The sequence below is a fragment of the Saimiri boliviensis genome, chromosome 17 (genome assembly GCF_048565385.1).
Source record: "Saimiri boliviensis isolate mSaiBol1 chromosome 17, mSaiBol1.pri, whole genome shotgun sequence".
In the NCBI taxonomy this organism is placed as follows: domain Eukaryota; kingdom Metazoa; phylum Chordata; class Mammalia; order Primates; family Cebidae; genus Saimiri; species Saimiri boliviensis.
Genome location: NC_133465.1, coordinates 29,598,919 through 29,615,370, shown reverse-complemented (window position 1 = coordinate 29,615,370; position 16,452 = coordinate 29,598,919). Strand labels below are relative to the sequence as shown.

Genomic DNA, 16,452 nt, shown 5'->3' with positions numbered 1-16,452 from the left:
CCATAAATGTATACAATTATGATCTGTCAATCAAAACATATTAATAACATTTTTTAAAGGAATTGAAAACAGGTACTCAGACAAGGGCTTGTACACACATATTCACAGCAGCAGTTTTCACAGTAGCCAAAAGATGGAAACAACACAAATGTCCATTGGTGAATGAGTGGATAAACAAATAGTGCTATATACATACAGTGGAATTTTATTCAGCGATAAAAGGAAATGAAATAATGATACATGCTACAACATGGATAAACTTCAAAACTACGCGAAGTGAAAGAACCAGACATACAAACTCATATATTGTATGATACTACTTATGTGAAATATGCAGAATGGGTAAATCTAGAGACAAAAAGCAAACTGATGGTTACCAGGAGGGGAGAATGAAGGGCAGGCAACTGCTTAACAGGTGTGGGATTTTCTTCTGAGGTGATAAACATGCTTCATAACTAGACAAAGCCGATAATTGCATGGCATGGTAAATATACTAAACATACTGAATTGTTCATTTTCAAGTGATTAATTTTATGTTATGCATATTTTATCCTGATTTTTAAATTGAGGGTTTTTTTTTTCTTCCTTTTTTCTTTGTGGTCAGTGTTTTTTGTGTCCTGCCCAAGAAGTATTTGCTTACTTTAAGATTATAAAGCTATTTTGTGTTTCTCCTTTCTGATTCTGGGTTTTATATTTAGGTCAAATGATCCTTCTCAGATTAATTTTTGTCTATGACATGAGCGATGTAAGGAGTCAAGGTTTATTTGCGTTTTTTTCTATGTAAAGAACCAATTATTTGAGCAGGATTTGTTAAGAACACTATCCTCTTAATTAACTTGACTTTCTTGGTAGAAAAATCAATTGAACATAAGTGGATCTGTGTCTAGTTTTTATTCTATGTAATTGATCTACTTAGCCTATCTTAAAGCCAGTACCACATTGTCTTGATTACTATAGTGCATGCCCTTCAACTGTTGTTTTTTTTTTCTTGAGATTGTTTTGGCTCTTCTAGGTTCTTTTTTTTTTTTTTTTTTTGAGACGGAGTTTCGCTCTTGTTACCCAGGCTGGAGTGCAATGACTCGATCTCGGCTCACCGCAACCTCCGCCTCCTGGGTTCAGGCAATTCTCCTGCCTCAGCCTCCTGAGTAGCTGGGATTACAGGCACGCGCCACCATGCCCAGCTAATGTTTTGTATTTTTAGTAGAGACGGGGTTTCACCATGTTGACCAGGATGGTCTCGATCTCTCGACCTCGTGATCCACCCGCCTCGGCCTCCCAAAGTGCGGGGATTACAGGCTTGAGCCACCGCGCCCGGCCGAGGTTCTTTTATATTTTCATATAAATGTTAGAACCAGTCTGTCTATTTCTTTAAAAGAGTTGTTGGGGCCGGGCGCGGTGGCTCAAGCCTGTAATCCCAGCACTTTGGGAGGCCAAGGCGGGTGGATCACAAGGTCGAGAGATCAAGACCAACCTGGTCGGGCCGGGCGCGGTGGCTCAAGCCTGTAATCCCAGCACTTTGGGAGGCCGAGGCGGGTGGATCACGAGGTCAAGAGATCGAGACCATCCTGGTCAACATAGTGAAACCCCGTCTCTACTAAAAATACAAAAAATTAGCTGGGCATGGTGGCACGTGCCTGTAATCCCAGCTACTCAGGAGGCTGAGGCAGGAGAATTGCCTGAACCCAGGGGGCGGAGGTTGCGGTGAGCCGAGATCGCGCCATTGCACTCCAGCCTGGGTAACAGGAGCGAAACTCCGTCTCAAAAAAAAAAAAAAAAAAGACCAACCTGGTCAACATGGTGAAACCCCGTCTCTACTAAAAATACAAAAAATTAGCTGGGCATGGTGGCACGTGCCTGTAATCCCAGCTACTCAGGAGGCTGAGGCAGGAGAATTGCCTGAACCCAGGAGGCGGAGGTTGCGGTGAGCCGAGATCACGCCATTGCACTCCAGCCTGGGTAACAAGAGCGAAACTCCGTCTCAAAAAAAAGAAAAAAAAAAGGCTTGTTGGAAATTTCCTTGGAATCTACTAAGATTGGGATATTTTACACTAATGTAGTTAATATAGAATGGTCTAAAATGTTTTTTGAAGAATGTTTTATTTTCTTCTTTTCCTTCCATTATTTGTATGTCTAGGTAACAAGGCAAATGCAAGAACATGAGCAGGACTCTGAGCTTAGAGAACAAATGTCTGGCTATAAGCGAATGAGGCGACAACATCAAAAGCAACTGATGACTCTGGAAAATAAGCTAAAGGCTGAGATGGATGAACATCGCCTCAGATTAGACAAAGATCTTGAAACTCAGCGTAACAATTTTGCTGCAGAAATGGAGAAACTTATCAAGAAACACCAGGCTGCTATGGAGAAAGAGGTGGCTTATTCAGTATTATTAATTTGCTTATTTTAGGTTTTGAATGTCTCAGAATTAACCAACATGGCAGTTTGATGTTAGAGTATCTGTTCCCAGGAACCAAGCAAGTTGGGGAAAAGGAGAAGCATTTATGTGACCTATATAAAGCTTTCTGTAAAAAAAAAAAAGCTTTCTGTAAATTGATATCACAAAAAAAGGTGACACCTGTGTGTTTTTTCTCTCACCAATTTTGTGTGTGCATCATTTAAAACAAATCAGTCCTAAAACTAATTATTCATTGTAATAGTTCATTTTATAGTTTTTGTAATAGTCAACAAAATTTTGAGTATGAAAAATTGATGTGTTTTACTATCAAGTACTAGGTCAGGGAACTAATAAGATATGCAATCATTTCCTGATTCCTGAGAGTTTTATAGTGTCAGAGTAGGTAAATTACTGGGTTTTTTGGTTTGTTTGTTTGTTTGTTTGTTTTTTGAGACGGAGTTTCGCTCTTGTTACCCAGGCTGGAGTGCAATGGCATGATCTTGGCTCACCGCAACCTCTGCCTCCTGGGTTCAGGCAATTCTCCTGCCTCAGCCTCCTGAGTAGCTGGGATTACAGGCACGCGCCACCATGCCCAGCTAATTTTTTGTACTTTTAGTAGAGACGGGGTTTCACCATGTTGAGCAGGATGGTCTCAATCTCTTGACCTCGTGATCCACCCGCCTCGGCCTCCCAAAGTGCTGGGATTACGGGCATGAGCCACTGTGCCCGGTGTTACTCAGTTATTTTAAGCTTTTCATTTCCTGGTTATCTGAGGAGTTTGCTAAATTTATCATTAGGTGATTTAGGTCTCAAAAAGTCATTACTCTGTTTTTTGTATTTTTTGGAAACCACCCTTGAATTTCTGTCAGCATTTTAATAACAGAATGATTGAAGATTACTGTAATATATAGAGACAATGTTGGAGATCATAAATTATGAAGGATTCAGATTAAGATTGAGTTTCATTTGATTATTGACAAATAGTTATTATTTTACATGATAAAAGTTTATTTTTTTATGATTTTTGTTACGTGAAACCTTTTCTAATGTTTTTGGTGTTCCATTGTTTTCACTTTTTTTGATAGCTGTGTTTGTCAAGTAAAATGTAGACTTCTCAGTAAATTCATAACATGTCATTAAAAATGTCCAGGTAGTCTGCATTGAGGCATTATTTATCATAGCTACACCCTGTTCTCCCTTTTCACAAAAAAGGAATCATTCTCATAGTAGTAGGGACTTTGGCAAAATAATTTATGGTAGAAATAAATATTTAATTTTGAAATAATTTGATAAAACAGTGTATAGATATTTAAAATCCTCTGGATATTGGATTTTTTTTTTTTTTTTTTTTTTTGAGATGGAGTCTCCCTCTGTTGCCCAGGCTGAAGTGCAGTGGCGCAATCTCGGCTCACTGCATCCTCCGCCTTCCAAGTTCAAATGATTCTCCTTCCTCAGTCTCCCAAGTAGCTGGGACTATGGGTGTGTGCCACCATGCCTGTCTGATTTTTGTATTATTTTTATTTTAATAGAGATGGGGTTTTACCATGTTGATCAGGCTGGTCTCAAATCCCTGACATCAGGGGACCCGCCTGCTTTGGCCTCCCAAAGTGCTGGGATTAAAGGCATGAGCCACCACACCTGGCTGATAATATTTTTAATAGCTTAGGAAGAGGCAATACTAACATATTTAGGAAAACAATTTCTGAAGCAGATGTGCAATGTGATTACAAATTTGTTTTAAAAATATATAACCAAGATGGGCACAGTGGCTCACACCTGTAATCCCGCTACTTTGGGAGGCCAAGGTGAGAAAATTATTTGAGCCCAGGAGTTCAAGACCAGCCTGGGCAACATAGGAAGACTGTTTCCGCAAAAAAATTTAAAAAATTAGCTGAGCATAGTGACATATGCCTGTAGTTCCAGCTACTCCGGAGGCTGAGGTAGGAGGACCACTTGACTCCAGGAGGCGGCTGCAGTGAGCCATGATTGTACAACTGCACTCCAGCCTGGGTGACAGTGAAACCCTGTACATATTTTTTGAGACAGGGACTCGCCATGTTACCCAGCTGGTCTTGAACTCCTGGATTCAGGTGATCCTCCTGCCTCAGCCTCCCAAAGTGTTGGGATTACAGGCAAGAGCCAACCATGCCTACTTAATTATATACATGCATATATACATATACATACAAACACACACACACACACACACACACACATATATTTGAGACATGTACATTTATAGAAAAAATTAGAGGCTGGGTGTAGTGGATCACCTGAGGTCAGGAGTTTGAGACCAGCCTGGCCAACATGGTGAAACCTTGTCTCTACTGAAAATACAAAAAATTAGCGGGGTGTAATGACACACCCCTGTAGTCTCAGCCACTTGGGAGGCTAAGGCAGGAGAATCACTTGAACCTGGGAGACAGAGGTTGCAGTGAGCCAAGATCACACCATTGCACTACAGTCTGGGTTACAGAGCAAGACTCGAATGTCTCAAAAATAAAGAAAACATTAGAAAAGATACACACCAAAATGTTTACACTGGTTATCTCTGGATACTAAAATTATGTAAGATTTTTCTTGTTTTTCTGTATTTTGTAAATGTTCTACAGTGAACATGTATTACATATAGAATCAGAAATAAAATATAGCATTTGTTTTGTTTCATTAAGGAATCTAGGGTTGGGAGGATATACTTCTGTTAAATGAAATAAAAAGTTGAAAACATTTTTGACCCTGTAAGAGATCAAAATTTCAAAGATGAATTTCATCTTACTGATTCTATGAAGTTCAAATAAGGATGCCAAGTAGCACATGTTTATAATTTGGTTCAGTCTTTTATTTTGATGTTTCTAGTGATTTTTCATTTTTATGGAAAAAAGGTATTCTTAGTGATGTATATTAAACTGCTGCTTTAAATCTATCTACTTAATTTGATTCATTTTTTAAATTTCATATAGGCTAAAGTGATGTCCAATGAAGAGAAAAAATTTCAGCAACATATTCAGGCCCAACAGAAGAAAGAACTGAATAGTTTTCTAGAGTCCCAGAAAAGAGAGTATAAACTTCGAAAAGAGCAGCTTAAAGAGGTACTTATGTCATTAAAGTTTTCAAGCAAATTATGTGCTTCTTAATTACATTCAATGGTGATTAATTCATAGAACCATTAGGATAAAATTATCTTTTGTTGTTTGTGGCCACTAAATGGGTATTAGTTTAAATGATGACATTGATTATAATCTTACCCTTAACTAAGTTATTTAGTTGAGTAAGATCTAAAATGAATCATTTCCTGCAAATATACTTTTTTTATGTTTTTATTTTTTATATGTATTTTTTGAGACAGTCTTGTTCTGTTCCACGGCTGGACTACAGTGTCACAATCATAGCTCACTGCAGCTTCGACCTCCCATGCTCAAGCAGTCCTGCCTTAGCCTCCCAAGTAGCTGGGCCACAGACACACACCACCACTCCTGGCTAATTATTAAATTTATTTTTTGTAGAGACAGGGTCTTGCCATGTTGCCCAGGCTGGTCTCAAACTCCTGGCTCAAGCAATGTGCCCACCTTAGCTTCCTAAAGTGCTGGGATTATAGGCATAAGCCACCGCACCTAATCACATTTATTACTTTAAAAGTAAACAATAATATCTTGCTTTTGGATCAGAAGATTATAATTGTTCTTATGTCAGTTTATATGTGGAATAAGAGTAAGTGGGATATTTGCTTATCAGTTTTTTTTAAAGTAGAATATACTGATTCTTTCTTTGTGACTACAGGGTCAACTTTTTATTGGCCCTTTCTTGTGCTGCCTTTTTTTGTTGTAGAGACAAGAGTCTCACTCTGTCGAACAGACTAGAGTGCAGTGGCGTGATCTTGGCCAATCTTGGCTCACTGCAACCCATCCCCCACATTGATACAGGTGTGTGCCACCATGCCTGGCTAATTTATATATATATACATTTTAGTAGAGATGGAGTTTCAACATGTTAGCCAGGCTGGTCTCAAACTCCTGACCTCAGGCAATCCACCCACCTCAGTCTCCAAAAGTGCTGGGATTACAGGCATGAGCCACCACGACTGGCTCTTGTGCTGCCCTCCTCCCCGCCGCCCCCTGCTTTCTTTTTTCTTTTTTTTTGAGACGGATTCTCACTCTGTCACTCAGGCTAGGGTGCAGTGGTGCAATCTCGGCTCACTGCCACCTCTGCCGTCCAGGTTCAAGCAGTTCTCCTTCCTCAGCCTCCTGAGTAGCTGGGATTACAGGCATCTGCCACTGCGACTGGCTAATTTTTGTATTTTTAATAGAGGTAGGGTTTCACCATATTGACCTCATGATCCACCCACCTTGGCTTCACCATATTGACCTCATGATCCACCCACCTTGGCCTCCCATAGTGCTGGGATTACAGGTGTAAACCACTGTGCCCAGCCAACAGCATCTTAGAGTATCATTATTCAAGATAGTCATCGGGACAAAAAAATTATACATCTTTTAATCTATCCCTGCATCTTACAGGCTGATTGAAATTTTTAGTCCCCCCATATAATTAATTAGCAAATTGTGATACATCGATTGATTTTGATAAAATAAGTATAATCTACTAGATACTAATGCTTTTTGTGTGTATAGGAATTTACCTTATAATCAGATATGTACATCTTTTGTTTTGTTTTGTTTTGTTTTTTTGAGACGGAGTTTCTTTCTCGTTACCCAGGCTGGAGTGCAATGGTGCGATCTCGGCTCACCGCAACCTCCGCGTCCTGGGTTCAGGCAATTCTCCTGCCTCAGCCTCCTGAGTAGCTGGGATTACAGGCACACGCCACCATGCCCAGCTAATTTTTTTTTTTGCCTTTTTAGTAGAGACGGAGTTTCACCATGTTGACCAGGATGGTCTCGATCTCTTGACCTCGTGATCCACCCACCTTGGCCTCCCAAAGTGCTGGGATTATAGGCTTGAGCCACCACGCCCGGCCAGATATGTACATCTTGTGTACATATTGGTGGCACGAAGACTTGCTCTATACAAAACTCACTCTGCCAAGTGAGCTTCATTGACAAGATTTTTCCAGCACTAAAGGGTATAACTTGCAATATATTCCCATGACTATAATTCCAAAACCAATGATTCTCAGTAGAAAGGAAGGGACATAATCAGAGTCTTGGTGGGGAAAGTTCTCTGACAGAAGATTTTGAAAAAGATACCCAGGTATGGCCAGGTGCAGTGGCTCACACCTATAACCCCAGCACTTTGGGAGGCCAAGAAGGGTGGATCACTTGAGGTCAGGAGTTCAAAACCAGCCTGCCCAACATGGCAAAAACCCCATCTCTACTAAAAAATAAAAAAATTGGCCAGGCATGGTGACACAAACCTGTAATTCCAGCTACAGGAAAAGGTGAGGCAGGATAATTGCTGTAAACTGGGAGGTGGAGGTTGCAGTGAACTGAGATTGTGCCACTGCACTGCAGCCTGAGTTCAAGACTCCATCTCAAAAAGAAAAAGATAACCAGGTATAATAGTCTATACATGTGCCCATGTTATTCCTTTCTCTTTCCATAGTGTGCATACACATAAACTCTTTAAGTACAAATTTACGTGCTTTCTATTTGTATGTGTTTGAATATTTTATTAACTAAAGGGAAAGACCATGAGGTCATCTAGTAGTCTCTGAAAAATGATCCTATACCTAAGAAAGATGCACTATTTATGTTCTGAGCAATGTCGATGGTTTTTTGTTTTGTTTTGAAACAGGGTTTTGCTCTGTCATCTAGGTTGGAGTACAGTGGCACAAACACTATTCACTGCAGCCTTGACCTCCCAGGCTGAAGCAGTCGTCCCACCTCAGCCTTCCAAGTAGTTGGAACCATAGACGCACATTACCATGCCCAGCTAATTTTGTAATTTATTTTTTTGTAGAAACAGTGTTGCCATATTCCCCAAACTGGTCTCAAACTGGCTCAAGCAGTCCTCCAGCCTCGGCCTCCCAGACTGCTAGGATTACAGACAGTTGTGAGCCACCATGCCTGGCCATAGAATGCTAATACTAGTATATTTTTTATCTAAAAAGTATCAAGGCCAGAGTGGTGGGTGGCTCATGCTTTTAATCCCAGCACTTTGGGAGGCTGAGGTAGGAGGATTGCTTGAGCCTGGGAGTTCAAGACCAGCCTGGGCAACATGGTGAGACGCTATCTCTACAAAAAACAAAAAATTTGCCAGGCATGGTGGCACACACCTATGGTCTGAGCTACTTGGTAGCCTGAGGTGGGAAGATCACTCAAACCTGGGAGGTCCATGCTACAGTGAGCTGAATTCATGCCAATGCATTCCAGCTTGGGTCACGGAGCAAAATTATGACTTAAAAATTCTAGAGTTTGCTTTGTTGAGTATATCACCGGTTTTTTCACATTGCTTAATATAAATGCATTTTTATTGAGATAGTTTGTGAGTTGGTATTTAAACAATGTAGAAAATCATGAGTTTTGTTCAGTCATTATTAATCCTGAAAATTAAATACCATCCATAAAGTAGGTCTCTATTCTCCTGTGGTTTTATTTTCCATGGAATTTCCAGTTTGAGTCCTTCCATAATTTTACCAAAAATCAAGGACGTCAAAAACCAAGAAGTGAGATGTTTAACTTCATTTTTGCCCTAGTTCATGCATGATTTTCACCTGAAAGCACTATCTTGTCTCTTTTTGGGAAGGTTTTTAAGGAGGATGTGTTTTACTTTATTAACCAGTCATTGTGTCGAAGTTAGGCACCATCAGAAATGTAGCTGTGCAGAGATAAAAGTTACACATTTCCTGGTGTACATATCTCTCTTTTCCGATTTAGTGGGTAACTTAAGAAAGATGTAAATACCACCTGCCTTCTAGAGGTCGTTGCCCCACCTGAGCATTAGAGAAGAAATACACTTAAGAACTTTTTTAAAAAATTTACCAATACAAAATTATAACATCCACATAGGTCATTTTTACGGTTTTTCTTTCTCTCTTTCTTTTTTTTCTTTTGAGATGGAGTTTCACTCTGTCGCCCATGCTGGAGTGCAATGGCGTGATCTCGGCTCACTGCAACCTCTGCCTCCTGGGTTCAAGCGATTCTCCTGCCTCAGCCTCCCAAGTAGCTGCTACTACAGGCGCCTGCCACCACGCATAGCTAATTTTTTTTTGTATTTTAATAGAAACAGGGTTTCACCATGTTGGCCATGCTGGTCTGGAACTCGTGACCTCAGGTAATCCACCCACCTCAGCCTCCCAAAGTGCTGGGATTACCGGCGTGAGCCACCGCACCTGTCCCCTGTGTTTTTTTGCGACATAGTGTCACTGGAGTGCAGTAGTGCAATCTCGGCTCACTGCAACCTCTGCCTCCTGAACTCAAGCAATTCTCCTGCCTCAGCATCCTGAGTAGTTGGGACTATAGGTGCACACCACTACACCCAGCTAATTTTGTATTTTAGTAGAGATGGGGTTCTGCCTTGTTTGCCAGGCTCGTCTCAAACTCCTGACCTCAGGTGATCTGTCTGCCTCGGCCTCCCAAAGGGCTGAGATTACGGGTATGAGCCACCGTGCTCAGCCCTATTTTTGTGTATTTTTCACTGAGTTGTTTTTTACATTGCCAGGAGCTAAATGAAAACCAGAGTACCCCCAAAAAAGAAAAACAAGAGTGGCTTTCAAAGCAGAAGGAGAATATACAGCATTTCCAAGCAGAGGAAGAAGCTAACCTTCTTCGACGTCAGAGACAATACCTAGAGCTGGAATGTCGTCGCTTCAAGAGAAGAATGTTGCTTGGGCGTCATAACTTAGAGCAGGACCTTGTCAGGGAGGTAAGTTTGAATGATGAGAAATTTTAAATCCTTTATCTAAACAATCTTTCCTGAAAATATTCCAATCCCATTCTAGTTTTGGGGACTTTGCGCTTTCGGACTTGTCTCTGTCCGAATCATTCTTCCCCAGATATTCACATGGATTGTTTGCTGCCTGTATACCTTTACTCAGATGTCATTTCCTCAGAATCTTTCTTAACCACCAACTTTTTTTTTTTTTTTGGAGACAGAGTCTTGCTATGTTGCCAAGGCTGGAGTGCAGTGGCACCATCTTGGCTCCCTGCAACCTCTGCCTCCTGGGTTTAAGCGATTCTTGTGCCTCAGCCTCCCAAGTAGCTAGGATTACAGGTGTGTACCACCACACTCAGCTAATTTTTGTATTTTTAGTGGAGATGGGCTTTTGCCATGTTGGCCAGCCTGGTCTTGAACTCCTGGCCTCTTGCGGTCTGTCCGCCTCAGCCTCCTGAAGTGCTAAGATTACAGATGTGAGCTGCCATGCCCAGCCTTAACCAACTAACTAATACATTCTTCTTGAAATATTATTCTTTGCAGCTGGGTGTGGTAAGTAATCCCAACACTTTGGGAGGCCAAGAAAGGCAGATCACTTGATCCTAGGAGCTTGAGACCAGCCAGGGCAACATAATGAATCCCTATCTCTACAAAAAATACATGTGTACAAAAAAATTAGCTGGGTACAGTGGTGTGCACCTGTAGTCCCAACTACCTGGGAGACTGAGCATGAATATTGCCTGAGCCCAGGAGGTTGAGGCCACAGTGAGCCATGATCACGCCACTGTACTCCAGCCTGGGCTACAGAGCAAGACCCTGTCTCAAACAGACAGCCAACTAACTAAATACATATATTGTTCTTTGCACGTCTCCTTCTCACATGAACATGTGTGTGTCACAAAAGCATGTGTATCTTCAGGGTAGGGAAGTTGTTCCTGACTCCCTCACTAGAAGGAACTTGTATGAAATCACAGAATTGATGCAGTTTTTTTAAATCTCCCAGTTTGTTTCATAGTAGGCATTCAATAAATATTTATTAATTAATCCACAACCGAAAAATGAAAAATATTGATTTTATTTTTATCTTTTTTTTTTTTTGAGAGAGAGTTTGCTCTTTTGCCCAGGCTTGAGTGCAGTGGCATGATCTTGGCTCACTGCAATCTCCGCCTCTTAGGTTCAAGCCATTCTCCTGCCTCAGACTCCCAAGTAGCTGGGGCTGCAGACATGTGCCACCATGCCCAGCTAATTTTTTTTCCTTTTTTTTTTTTTCTCTTTTTGAGTTGGAGGTTTGCTCTTGTTGCCCAGGCTAGAGTGCAATGATGTCATCTCGGCTCACCGCAACATCCACCTCCCAGGTTCAGTTCAAGCAGTTCTCCTGTCTCAGCCTCCTGAGTAATGGGGATTATAGGCATGCACCACTACACCTGGCTAATTTTGTATTTTTTTTTTTTTTTTTTTTTTTTTGAGACGGAGTTTCGCTCTTGTTACCCAGGCTGGAGTGCAATGGCGCGATCTCGGCTCACCGCAACCTCCGCCTCCTGGGTTCAGGCAATTCTCCTGCCTCAGCCTACTGAGTAGCTGGGATTACAGGCATGCGCCACCATGCCCAGCTAATGTTTTGTATTTTTAGTAGAGACGGGGTTTCACCATGTTGACCAGGATGGTCTTGATCTCTTGACCTCGTGATCCACCCGCCTCGGCCTCCCAAAGTGCTGGGATTACAGGCTTGAGCCACCGCACCCGGCTAATTTTGTATTTTTATTAGAGATGGGGTTTCTCCCATGTTGCTCAGGCTGGTCTCGAACTCCCGACCTCAGGTGATACACCCACCTCAGCCTCCTAAAGTGCTGGGATTAAAAGGCTTGATCCACTTTGCTGGGCCTAATTTTTGTATTTTTAGTAGAGATGGGGTTTCACCATGTTGACCAGGCTGGTCTTGAACTCCTGACCTCAAGTGATTTGCCTGCCTTGGCCTCCCAAAGTGCTGGAATTACAGGCATGAGCCACCACATCCAGCCCAAAAATTTTTTTAAAAATTAGCTGGAGCCAAGCATGGTGGCACGTGCCTGTAGTCCCAGCTATTCGGGAGGCTGATGCTGGAGGATCTCTTGAGCCCAGGAGTTCTGGGCTATAGTGCACTATGCAGATCAGGTGTCCACACTAAGTTCTGCATCAATATGGTGACCTCCCGGGAGTGGTGGATGACCAGGTTGCCTAAGGAGGGGTGAACCGGCCCAGGTCGGAAGCAGAGCAGGTCAAAACTCCTGTGCTGATCAGTAGTGGGATCGTGCCTGTGAATAGCCACTGCACTCCAGCCTGGGCAACATAGCGAGACCCCATCTCTATTTTTTTAATAAAAAAAAAAAAAAGAGGGCCGGGCGCGGTGGCTCAAGCCTGTAATCCCAGCACTTTGGGAGGCCGAGGCGGGTGGATCACAAGGTCGAGAGATCGAGACCAACCTGGTCAACATGGTGAAACCCCGTCTCTACTAAAAATACAAAAAATTAGCTGGGCATGGTGGCACGTGCCTATAATCCCAGCTACTCAGGAGGCTGAGGCAGGAGAATTGCCTGAACCCAGGAGGCGGAGGTTGCGGTGAGCCGAGATCGCGCCATTGCACTCCAGCCTGGGCAACAAGAGGGAAACTCCATCTCAAAAAGAAAAAAGAAAAAAGAAAAAAAATTGTCTGGACATGGAGGCACTTACCTGTTGTCCCTATTACTCAGGAGGCTGAGGCAGAAGGATTGCTTGAGCCCAGGAGCTCTTGGCTACAGTGAAGTATGATTGTGCCACAGTACTCCAATCTTTGTGACAGAGTGAGTCCCTGTCTCTAAAAATGAAAATTAAAAATCTGGCCGCGTACAGTGGCTCATGCCTATAATCCCAGAACTTTAGGAGGCCGAGACAAGTGGAACACTTGAGGTCACAAGTTTGAGACCAGCCTGGCCAACATGGTGAAACCTCATCTTTACTAGAAATACAAAAATTAGCCAGGCATGGTAGTGCTTACCTGTAATCCCAGCTGCTTCGGAGGCTAAAGCAGAAGAATCACTTGAACCCAGAAGGCGGAGGTTGCAGTGAGTCAAGATAGCACCATTGCACTCCAACCTGGACAACAGAGTGACACTTGGTCTCAAAAAAACATCTTTTATGTACTGATTTGATTCTGGATACACGTGTGTTATATTAATTAATTAATTAATTAAAATAAAGCCAGTGCCTAAAACATATATTATTGTTCAGTTTTTTAAACTATGGTTTTGGGCCAGGTGCAGTGGCTCAAGCCTGTAATCCCAGCACTTTGGGAGGCCGAGGCAGGTGAATCACAAGGTCAAGAGATCGAGACCTTCCTGGTCAACATGGTGAAACCCCGTCTCTACTAAAAATACAAAAAGGTAGCTGGGCATGGTGGCGCGTGCCTGTAATCCCAGCTACTCAGGAGGCTGAGGCAGGAGAATTGCCTGAACCCAGGAGGCGGAGGTTGCGGTGAGCCGAGATCACGCCATTGCATTCCAGCCTGGGCAACAAGAGGGAAACTCCATCTCAAAAAAAAACAAACAAACAAAAAAAAAACTGTGTTTTTGTATGGTAAACTAATCAGAATAAACTTAGGGAAGGCTGAGAAACACATGCACCAAACTGTTGGCCTCTGGGGAGAGAGTTTGCAAAAGCAAAAGGAGCAAGATTTTTATATTGTAGATGTTAAGTGTTTACTTGTTTCCAATATGAAACAAAAATTTTTTAAGAATCTACTTAAAAAATTTTTAGACCCCTGTGAGGTCTAAAATAAAGGAATAACATTTATTGTGTACCATGTGCTATGTATTATTCTGAGAACTTTCTGATTTTTGACTCATTTCATCTTCACATTAAATCTGTACAATAGCTATCGTATATGCACTTGAAAATTGATGAAACTGAAGCACAATTAGTTTAACTGAGAGACTCATTGCTCACAAGTAGCAGAGCCAGAATTTTGAAAACAGGTAGTATAGCTCTCTAGTGTCCCTGTTCTCAATCACTACACTAACCAAAGTAGACTGCATTTAAAAGAATTGAATAGAATAGACTGGGCGCGGTGACTCATACCTGTAATCCCAGCACTTGGGGAGGCTGAGGTGGGCAGATCACGACGTCAAGAGATCGAGACTGTCCTGGCCAACATGGTAAAACCCCGTCTCTACTAAAAATACAAAAAAAAATTAGCTGGGCATGGTGGCGCGCGCCTGTAGTCCCAGCTACTCGGGAGGCTGAGGCAGGAGAATTGCTTGAACCTGGGAGGCGGAGGTTGCAGTGAGCCAAGATTGCGCCACTACCCTCCAGCCTGGCGCCTAGTGATGGAACAAGACTGTCTCAACAACAACAACAAAAAAAGAATTGAATAGAATACTCTGAAGAAATTGAAAGGATAACTTAGGAGCCCTCTTCAAATATAAAATTAGGAAGTAAAAGAATGTTCAAATGCTTACTATAGAAGAAAATAAAAAATTTAAAAAACAAAAAAGAATATTAAACCTCTTGATATAGATTTAATAATATCTTAAGCTAATGGCAAAATAATATGAATAAATAGTAAATGAATATGATAAGGAAATTTGTGCTACTAATTGCCCATTTATAGAAGTAACAACTCTAATATTTATTATGCAACTATAATTGAATCACAGGGTTAATTACATCTGTTTACTGGTTATTCTGATTCTTAAGATTTTATTCTGGCATTATGCAGCTGTAAATTATACCTTTGTTTTTTGTGTTATGGATTAGGAGTTAAACAAAAGACAGACTCAGAAGGACTTAGAGCATGCCATGCTACTTCGACAGCATGAATCCATGCAAGAACTGGAGTTCCGCCACCTCAACACAATTCAGAAGATGCGCTGTGAGTTGATCAGATTGCAGCATCAAACTGAGCTCACTAACCAGCTGGAGTATAATAAGAGAAGAGAACGAGAACTAAGACGAAAGCATGTCATGGAAGTTCGACAACAGCCTAAGAGTTTGAAGGTATGATTAGCTTAAGCTTTGTGACAACAGGGAAGAGAATAAGGTATCCATGTAAGCAGGAAAATTCTTAAGACAAATGTCTAGTCATGAAGAAATTGAGTAAGCTTCTTTTAATTTTTAGCATCTTCAGTTGATTTTAATGTTGAGTGCAGGTTGCTACAGTCTTTTGCTTCTATATTTCACATCAGAATACAAAAAAAGTGGCCTAATTTTTAACCATGGGAAATGCTAGTAAATAAGAATCAAGATTCTTGTTTTAAATTTACCAAAGGGCAGGGGACGGCACAGTGGCTCATACCTGTAATCTCAGCACTTTGGGAGGCCAACGAAAGCCGATCATCTGAAGTCAGGAGTTCGAGACCAGCCTGGCCAACATGGTGAAACCCCATCTCTACTAAAAATACAAAAATTAGTTTGGTGTGGCGGTGCATGCCTATAGTCCCAGCTACTTTGGGGGCTGAGGCAGGAGACTCACTTGAACCCAAGAAGTGGACGTTGCAGTGAGCCAAGATCATACCACAGCACTCCAGCCTGTCAACAGAGCAAGACCCTGTCTCAAAAAAAAAAAAAAAAAAATTTTTTTTTTGTATTCACATCTCCAAAGCCACTATTATATTCTACATGTCAACAAGCTAACCATTTGGCTTCTCTCTGTTGTTCTAAGTAATAAAATTTTGGAACCCTAATTTGCTGTAAATATGACTTGTACAAATTTAAAGTGCATTATAAAGTAAAAAGTTTCTAGTTATGTAGCTACCAGTTAGAAAGAAAGAAAAGTTTTCTTCTTCTGTGCTTATTCCTCCAGCCACCTGGTCCATCTCCCTCCATCAAAGTCAACTACAGTTAACAATTCTGAAATTTTGAATCTTATAACTTGTAATAAATATTTGAAGGAGTAAAATCACATGAATCTTAGTATGTAAAACCACCTACTGTATAGTCTGTCATCGATGATAAGCACCTCAATTGTTCTGTACATATCTGTACATTTTAAACTTTTATTTATATCCAGTAAGGCCCAGTTTTCACTGTATTTCCTGTTTAAAGTTTCCCCTATGCCCCTATCCAGCCCTTATAAAAAGGGCTTTTTATAAGCTATTTGCTGTTTAAACTATAAAATGGTTCTTGGTTTTACTCTGAATAACTGTGCTGGAGTAAAGCAAAATTCATTCACAGAGGCAATCTGTGTCAAAATCTAGAAGCTACAACACATTCAATGGTAT

At 41.4% G+C, this 16,452-nt stretch overlaps 1 protein-coding gene across 3 annotated transcripts in view; it reads left to right on the top strand.

Annotated features, from left to right (window-relative positions):
• TAOK1 (TAO kinase 1) overlaps positions 1–16,452 on the top strand; it is a 171,517-nt gene that overhangs the window by 130,698 nt on the left and 24,367 nt on the right. For all 3 annotated transcript variants that reach the window (XM_074388433.1, XM_039476870.2, XM_074388432.1), the window contains exons 14-17: positions 2,135–2,371; positions 5,356–5,484; positions 10,010–10,213; positions 14,990–15,229. In XM_074388433.1, coding sequence (XP_074244534.1) covers positions 2,135–2,371; positions 5,356–5,484; positions 10,010–10,213; positions 14,990–15,229 — 810 coding nt within the window. The remainder of the gene's footprint in view (positions 1–2,134; positions 2,372–5,355; positions 5,485–10,009; positions 10,214–14,989; positions 15,230–16,452) is intronic.